The 8,627-nt window shown below is 47.0% G+C and overlaps 1 protein-coding gene across 4 annotated transcripts; it reads left to right on the forward strand.

Moving 5' to 3' along the window:
* Positions 1–2,183: 2,183 nt before the first annotated feature.
* On the forward strand, positions 2,184–7,768 carry TARDBP (TAR DNA binding protein). Of its 4 annotated transcripts, XR_013923256.1 has the most exons (7): positions 2,184–2,279; positions 2,713–2,965; positions 3,672–3,835; positions 4,523–4,663; positions 5,301–5,471; positions 5,847–6,434; positions 6,923–7,768. XR_013923256.1 is itself a non-coding variant. In XM_080358599.1 (6 exons), the coding sequence occupies exons 2-6, from the start codon at positions 2,728–2,730 to the stop codon at positions 6,375–6,377; spliced, it is 1,245 nt and encodes a 414-aa protein (XP_080214725.1). In that variant the 5' UTR covers positions 2,184–2,279; positions 2,713–2,727; the 3' UTR covers positions 6,378–7,768. The 4 variants fall into 4 exon arrangements, 3 of the variants coding, with proteins under 3 accessions (XP_080214725.1, XP_080214727.1, XP_080214726.1); XM_080358599.1 differs by having other exon boundaries at positions 5,847–7,768; XM_080358601.1 differs by having other exon boundaries at positions 2,205–2,240; positions 5,847–7,768.
* The last annotated feature ends 859 nt before the right edge of the window (positions 7,769–8,627 follow it).

An 8,627-nucleotide genomic window follows, 5' to 3' on the forward strand; every position in this document is an offset into this window, starting at 1 on the left:
GGAGTCTTAGATACACAGTAGAATACATTAATGCAAGGGACTGGATCAGCCTTTGCTAGCAGTAGGGTCACCTTTCCTTACTTATTTTTATTTCTTTTTAGGAGACGGGTGCCAGGAAGGTCAAGCTGGATGGGCACTGGGAACACAGCGCATATGTGGACTGGATGAGTGTCACGGAACAACAGATGAGGAGAAAAGAGAAGGGAGAAGGTGGGAGAATTATTTTCCTTCTAATAGTGTGGTACAGCACACTGGTTGAGTCAAAGGACGGAGCTGGTTAGAGCTCTGGTTAGAGCGAGCTCTGCAGTGCCGTGCAGGACTCCACAGCTCTGCTGATGACATCCCTGGGAGGGCTCCTGTTCATATAGATCTTGTAATGAAAACTGTTAGAGATGTCTCTGGTGCGACTTGCAACTAATGTGACTGATGGACCAGATAAGCTTATTATTAAAGTAGCAGAATAAAATAACATGGAGATGTGGAGTGGCAATTATCCAGATACAAATGATTGATTAACAGCTACTAATTTATAGCTTTATAGCATTATCACCGCAAAATAAAAAGCGAGTGTTCATCTAGAGGGTTATGCTACTGAAAGCAGATGATTAACCTTGTAAAAGGAACCAGGCCAGGTGGAAAATACCATGTTGCTGCCACTGTTGTTTTCCTCCTCTGTGTGATGCTTTCGCACACAGACTTGTGTGAGTTATGTGAGCAGAGAGGGCTCCGCACAGCAGCCCAGAGAGCGGCCCTTCCTGGGGCTGCAGCTGAGGAAAACCTTATGTAGACAGGCTCTGCTGCATAACTTTCCTTTTTGAGTCAGAAAAGTGGCAGCAAGAATATGAGTGTCCCTTAGCCATAATGGCTTTGGAGTTCAGAAATTTATAATATTGTATAATGAGATTTAACCATGAAGTCTTTCCATTAAGTAAGGGGAAATGGGGCCTAGAGAGGATTAAGCCATGTTATGGTAAACACTTACCGGGTATTAAAGGACAGGGCTAGAACTACTAACTTTGAACTTCTAGCAATCCTACACAATTGTTTTATACAAGGTCAGAGGAGGACAGTGGATGGAGAGGCAAAAAGCCCCTAAACATCTCGAAGAATTAATGAAGACATTGGTTCTGAGCGATGAACCGATAGCTGGGGAAGGACGAGAGGGTGTCAGACAAACGCACTAAATATGAGATACAGAACTGAGCTGCCGTAAACTGCCTGCATTAGTCACCCTGGTTAATCTAGCTCTTCCCAGGCCCTCGGGGAACGCCTGCGGGACATCTGCAGGTGGATCAACCTTCCTACCCAGCGCAGAACGATGCGATTCCAGCCTTCACATGTCTCAGCCAGTATCGCTCGTTGTGTCCTTTGGCAAGAGGGTTATAGCCTGGAAATACCTGCATTTTAAGGTTGATGTTGAGATACCACAATGATCGCCATACTCACCATCTCTAATTTTGTCACCACGTTCTGTGAAAAGGGGACCTGAAAGTGCATATGGGGCCTCAATCCCAACTGGAAGCTCTTGATACACCCAAAACCATTTCTAGCAGAGTTCTCCCTAGTGATATAGACCCCTCACCTTAGCTCAATAAGCTGCTCCGTTGCTTAGGACTCGTTGGAAAGAGTGTGGGGGTCTTGGTGGGGTTTGGCTGGTTGGTTTTTAACCTTGAGCGACAGCCACTACCGGAACAGCGGCTCCTTCCCGCGGCCTGGCGCTGCCGACCCGCCGCGCTGCGGGCTTGGGGCTCCGCCATCACCGTCATCACTGACCGGGAACAGCCGCCCCCGCCCCGCAGCGTTCCGGGGGTCAGGGCCGGATGGCACCGCCCGTCCCCACGGGTGTCTGTGGGGATCCCGCCCCGACCGGAGCCCCGCGGCTGCCGTGGCCGCCCCGGCACCACCCCTTCCCGGCAGCCCTCGCGCTCGCTTCGCGCAGGCGCGGGGAGGGCCGTACCACCGGCGCTGGGGGGGGAGCGGAGCGGGGAGCGGTCCCTTCACCGGCTGCTGCTCCCGTCCTGTCCCGAGAACACGGGCTGCGGCCTCGGCTGTGCACGGGCAATGCGTGGCCGCAGTGCGGCCGGGACTCACCGCGTTCCCGCGGCCGGACGCGTTCCGCGGCAACTCCGCCCCACCCCATGGAATGGTTCGCCCCGCGGCCCGGCCCGGCCTCTGAGGGGAAGCCGCGGCCGCCATTTTGTGCGGCAGCGCGGGGCAGCGGGTGGTACGCGGCGGAGCCGGTGAGGGTCTCCGGGACACGCCGCTCCCTTCCCTGGCCGGTGAGCGGGGCGCAGCGGGCGCGCTCGGGGTCCACTAGGGCCCACTATGGCCCGCTAGGGCCGGGGCCGCCGGCGGTGACGGGCGTTGAGGTCACAGGTGCGGGCAGGCCCTGGCAGGCGGTGCGGCCGAGGGGGCCGTTCCCCCCCGCCCGTCGCCGGTCCCGGCCCCGCTGGCGGAGGCCGCGGTAGTGCTGGGAGATCCCGCCGTTGCTGTCGGTCCCTCCGCGGCTCTGGGCCGGGCCGAGGTGTTGTTTCGGTGTCTGTGGGCACGGCAGGGCCCGAGGCTTTACCGACAGCGAATATCGCATTTCGCTGTACCCGTTGTGTAATAAACACAGGTGCTTCGCGCATTGAGGCTGGAAAGAGGAAAACCGAGTCAAGGGCAATCAGGTGATGGCTCACGCCCGCTTTCCCCCCCTGTCCTGTACTTTAGTGACTCCCAGCGAAGATGTCGGAGTATATCCGGGTGACGGAGGACGAGAACGACGAGCCCATCGAGATCCCGTCGGAGGATGACGGCACCGTGCTGCTCTCCACCGTCACGGCGCAGTTCCCCGGGGCCTGCGGGCTGCGCTACCGCAACCCGGTGTCGCAGTGCATGCGGGGCGTGCGGCTGGTGGAGGGCATCCTGCACGCGCCTGAGGCCGGCTGGGGAAACCTGGTCTACGTGGTCAACTACCCCAAAGGTTTGTCTTCGTTCTGCAGCTCTTTCCAGCCAAGAGGCCCCTGCGAGTTGCTGATGGTTTCACATGGCTCCAATGTTACCGCTGAACCCTCCGATTTACAGAAGTTCAGCAGTTTTATTCATGTATTTGGCACCACTGAGTTTGCAGATGTGCAGTAATGTCTTTAACTCTTTACCCATATAAGCACTTTAATGACAGTCTTGCATTATCCTTGGAGAGTTCACAGCCCTGTGTAGACCTTCTAAGACTGTGGTGTAATGGGATCTCTGTACTCCCAGATGCTTCTCTTCAAGCCATGGTTGGTCAGAGGTACCATTTAAAACAAATTACCAGGAAAAGAGGAGCCTGGCCACCCTGTCCCCCTCCCAAAAAAACAAGGGAAGAAAGTAAATGGCTAATGAAGTATTCATCTTAAAAATCCCTGTTTTCTCCACATGCTTATAGGACTGTGATTGTTACTGGATAATACTTTAGTAAATTAACTCAGTCAAATTGCATTTTGGAGGAGGACTTAAACATAGACTATTCTTTCTTCTCTATTTGTGGACAGGTAGATATGGATTATAATAATAAGCTCCCATCAGCTAGCATGTGTCTTTTGTAATCTGTACTTTTTATAATTATGATTTTATACCATACAGTTCATAATCAGTGGAAACAAGTTGCAGAGTCAAGGTTGATGTCTAATGTATTCCTCTGTATTCAGATAATAAGAGAAAAATGGATGAAACAGATGCATCATCAGCTGTGAAAGTGAAACGAGCAGTACAGAAGACTTCAGATTTAATAGTTTTGGGTCTTCCCTGGAAAACCACGGAACAAGACTTAAAGGAATATTTCAGTACATTTGGAGAAGTTCTGATGGTGCAGGTAAAATCTTTGCAGCTCAAGTAGAAATGAGTCTTCTGACAAAGCCAGTAGAAACAAACAGAGCCATGTAACTTCACAGAAGATCTGAAGCTTGTGTGTCTTTTCTTCAGTTGCATTTTGTTGCAAACTTTGTAGCTTGTGCAGGTAGAGGTGGCCAGGGACATTTGGGAGTGGCAATTCACACAGATCAGCTTAATGGGTACAGTGTTTTCAAGCACTTTTTAATTGTTATTACTGCTGTCACTGGTCGTAGCTGAATATGTGTGTGCTAAGGAATTAGAGATTGCTGTGATGGGAACGTTTACAAGATGCTAAACTGTCCAACAGAACTTTACTAAATGAATCCAGTAACACCACGCTCCTGTCCCTGCCTGTGCCCGCCTGTTAGTGACACGTGTGTCGTGCCGCACCTGCGCGCACAGGTTATGCCTGGGCTCAAGGCAGGCTCAGTTTAATTTGTAGGTGCCATAAGCCCCTGCTTTGACTATATCATATTATAGTAGTGTTTGTAAGAAGAGACAGGCAAATACAGTGAGATAATAAAAACTTTTTGTATACTTTTTCTGGTGATCTTAATATCAAGGTTAATGCAGATGACTGGTAAATAGCATGTCATTAAGTCACAAATACAAGCATGCACTGTTTCTGTGATCTTTTTAAAAGTCTGGTTTTGGTTTTTTTACTTAGGTGAAGAAGGATATTAAAACTGGCCACTCGAAAGGATTTGGGTTTGTTCGGTTTACGGATTATGAAACGCAGGTGAAAGTGATGTCTCAGCGGCACATGATAGATGGAAGATGGTGTGACTGTAAACTTCCCAATTCTAAGGTACTTCTGTATTTACTACTAGTTTTACCAAACACTCCAAAGTGCACTTTTTTAGCAGCAGTTGAATAGATTAATAATCCATTCTTGGATGTGGCTTTTCAGTCTGTGAAATGGACAAGAGAGAGCAAGGGAGGTGGTGGGTGAGCAGGAAGTGAACGAGAAGCGTTGGGAAAATAGCTCGTCATGTGGGGAATTAAGTCGGGATGGAAATCTGAAAATAATGTGTTCTCACATCCAGCAGTACCGGCCTAACTTGTCTGCTGCATGAATACATGGAGAATAGAGCAGGTGGAGTAACTAACCTATGGGAGATCAGAGTCCGTGAATTCAAAACAGAACCTGAAGCCTTGTCACTGTTCTGTATTGCTCCTGTGTTCATTTTCTTGTGACTCTTCTCCATCTGTCCCAAGGCGCACGTGTGTTCTGAACAGAGCTTTTTTTAAGTCTTTAACTTACAATCTCAAGCTTTCTTGATCTTCAGTCCTCAGAACAGGCTAGATTAATTAAAAGGGGCCTTTAGCAAAATGTAGCTCAGTTCTCAAGGATAGTTGTGATTTTTTTTAATATATATATATATATTATTTTTTTAAAAAATAAATTTTGCTTTTTTTTTTCCTTTCTCTTAAATTCTCTCCAGCAAAGTCCTGACGAACCTTTGCGTAGCAGAAAAGTTTTTGTTGGGCGCTGCACTGAGGACATGACGGCAGATGAACTCCAACAGTTCTTTGCCCAGTATGGAGAAGTGGTAGATGTCTTCATTCCTAAACCCTTCCGAGCTTTTGCTTTTGTTACGTTTGCAGATGATCAGGTACATCTTTAAATATTTAAACTTCATATTTAGACAGCCTGGGTTACAGTGACTTGATGAAGCATTATTTCTGGAACTACACGTGGAACACTTGGTCCACGATCATGACAATCCCAGTGGTATTAGCTTGATTTGATTTATTGAGTTGTCTGAGGTTACACTTTCCAGATGCCATTGTACAGACGGGTTTTTATACTGCAGTCAGTGTAGTAAATATGAAGATAAAACACTTCAAATTGGATTAAGTATATGTATATGCTTCCTTTGCAGGTTAAATATCTGCTCAGAATCATGTGGGATATTTTTGTTTTGTACTACTAACATTGAACAAAAAGAAGTCCAACATACATTTAATCAATCCCTTATTTCTTATAGGTTGCCCAGTCTCTTTGTGGAGAGGACTTGATCATTAAAGGAATCAGCGTACATATATCCAATGCTGAACCTAAGCACAATAGCAATAGGCAGTTAGAGCGAGGTGGAAGATTTGGTGGTAACCCGGGAGGCTTTGGGAACCAAGGGGGGTTTGGCAACAGCCGAGGAGGTGGGGGAGGCCTGGGCAACAACCAGGGCAGCAACATGGGTGGAGGAATGAACTTCGGAGCCTTTAGCATCAACCCCGCCATGATGGCAGCGGCACAGGCAGCGCTGCAGAGCAGCTGGGGGATGATGGGCATGCTGGCCAGCCAGCAGAACCAGTCGGGGCCCTCGGGAAACAACCAGCCGCAGGGCAACATGCAGCGGGAGCAGAACCAGGGCTTTAGTTCAGGAAATAACTCCTACGGCGGGTCCAACTCAGGGGCGGCCATAGGCTGGGGCTCGGCCTCGAACGCGGGCTCCAGCAGCGGGTTTAACGGAGGCTTTGGTTCAAGCATGGATTCCAAATCGTCAGGATGGGGAATGTAGACGCAGTGGGCTCTGATACTGACTCTATGGTGGGAAATCAAATTTTTCTAACACATGGTAAGTATACTGTAAATTACATATATACTAAAGTTTTCCGAATCAGTTTGTTCAATGTGCAGTATATTCAGCAGTATTTTTGACATTTTTCTTTTTTTTAAAAAAAAAAAGAAAAAAAAAGAAAAAGAAAGGTAAAAAGAATTTTCTAAGTTTTGTTACATATCTTGTTGGAATACGGAATGTTTGGAAGTGGACTGCTGTTTGCCCCATAGGTGAACTAACACTACAATCGATAGGAAAGGATTCTCCTGTAATACTCTGTCCCTTGTTTCCTGGCTACCTGAATTCTTTGCATGTTCAAAATGGAAACCATTGGTCAGAAACAGCATTCTCTCCCTCTTGTTTTTAATTTGATCCCACCATAAGACTCTCCAAGCGCCTCAGTTGGAGAACACGGTGTCACTCTTGTTTTGTGTTCTATTTTTTTTTTAACACTGTCTCCCCTCCATACTAAAGTACGATATGAAGGCTTCATTTAATCTCCGCAGTTCATCTCATTTCAAATGTCTATGGAAGAAGCACTTCATTGAAAGCAGTGCTGTAAATATTCTGCCTTAGGAATACTTCTGTCTACATGCTTTCTCATCCAAGAATACTTCATCACACCGCACATGCTGCGTCTTAGACGGTGGGTGTTCCATTTTTATCCGCTACTCTTTATTTCATGGAGTCGTATCAACGCTATGAACGCAAGGCTGTGAGATGGAACCAGAAGGCTGTTTGAACTTTTGAAACCTTGTGTGGGATTGATGGTGGTGCCGAGGCATGAGAGGGCTGGTATGTGCGAGGTACAGGAGAGAGCGCGTGCGGAGACCTGGTGGTGCATTATGGATTTTATTTTACTTGGCGAGATGTCTCTCAATCCTGTGGCTTTGGTGAGAGAGTGTGCGGAGAGCAATGATGGCAAATAAAGTACGAGTGTTTCTTGCATTCAAAGGACATCCATATGTGGAAGACTTTAAGTGGGTTTTATACCTGGTTAATGGATTAGTTGAATGTGTTATGTGAAATGAATATTTGTATTTTTTTTCCCTTATGTCAACTGCTGTGAATGCTGTATGGTGTGTGTTGTTTTTTTTTTTCTGTTAATGATCTGTAAGTGTGGTAACGTGAATTGCCGCTGGTGGGGGTTGTGAGGAGAACATTGAGCTTGTGGTGAGCTTTGCGGTAGCTGCTGCAGCAGAGAGCACAGCGAGCTCAGTGTGCCTCGGGTGGAAGTTCCTCTGTCTGTAAGATACCCATAAGAATGCTGTTTGCTGCAGTTTCGTGTTTGGATGCTTTTTATAAGATTTGTCACTGTAGGAAATTCTTAAATAAAACTGATTTAAATAATATGTGTCTTTGTTTTGCAGCCCTGAATGCAAAGAATTCATAGCAGTTAATTAATTTTACACTTTTGAGATGAACTTCTGTAAAGCTCTTTTGCAGTAATTCAGTTTGTTTCAGATAAGTGCGCTCTAAAAGTCAGCAGCTCAAACGGAGCCACCGCTCGTCATGTACTGATACCTGACCCCCACCTTTACTCCACTCTATTTTTGCACTGTTTAGTGAGCCGTATGTAGCTAAAATCCAGTTCCCCCCGTTGGGGTGTGCACACCTAGAAGGGTAAGCGCTTCCCTCCAGATTGCATCTGTACCAGGGAACATTCCTCACGTGTTCTTTGAGCAGTTCCTTGAAGTGGGGTGGGGAAAACAAACACTGTCAAGATGTGTTTCTGCACACAGCATCTCCTTGGGGACGTAGGTTTTTAACTTGTTTTTAGACTGGTCCACTAGTCCACGTAGGGTTCTGCAACACACTCAGCCCAGGAGAGAGCCAGAAACTCATGTTTAAAACTAGTCCCAGGAGCCTTTCCAGCAGAACGAAGCATTAGTGAGTGTACACAGACTTTGACAAAGAGCAGGATATTTTGGCAGAAACTGGTGGGATTGTTTCCACTGGTGGGTTGTTGAGGAATTGGTAAATCTACTTGCGCTTGCAACTCCCTGAAGGTTGATGGGTATTTTTTATACACAATACTGCACTGTAGCTCTGAATGTTCTGAATATGGATATTTACAGTTTTTAACCTACTAAACTTTTCAAGTTAAATCTTCATTACCACATATTACACTGAGGCATGTGAACAGAAGACCATTTGAACAGTGGCTAAAACTGCACTAGTGTTAGTTTTCCATTTGCAGTACTAAAAAAA

The sequence above is a fragment of the Nesoenas mayeri genome, assembly GCF_963082525.1.
Source record: "Nesoenas mayeri genome assembly, chromosome: 24".
Lineage (NCBI taxonomy): Eukaryota > Metazoa > Chordata > Aves > Columbiformes > Columbidae > Nesoenas > Nesoenas mayeri.

Coding starts and splice junctions, on each gene's coding strand:
- TARDBP (XM_080358599.1), top strand. CDS start 2,728: ATGTCGGAGTATATCCGGGTGACGGAGGACGAGAACGACGAGCCCATC. Junction 2,966..3,671: donor CGTGGTCAACTACCCCAAAG/GTTTGTCTTCGT, acceptor CTCTGTATTCAG/ATAATAAGAGAAAAATGGAT. Junction 3,836..4,522: donor GAGAAGTTCTGATGGTGCAG/GTAAAATCTTTG, acceptor TTTTTTACTTAG/GTGAAGAAGGATATTAAAAC.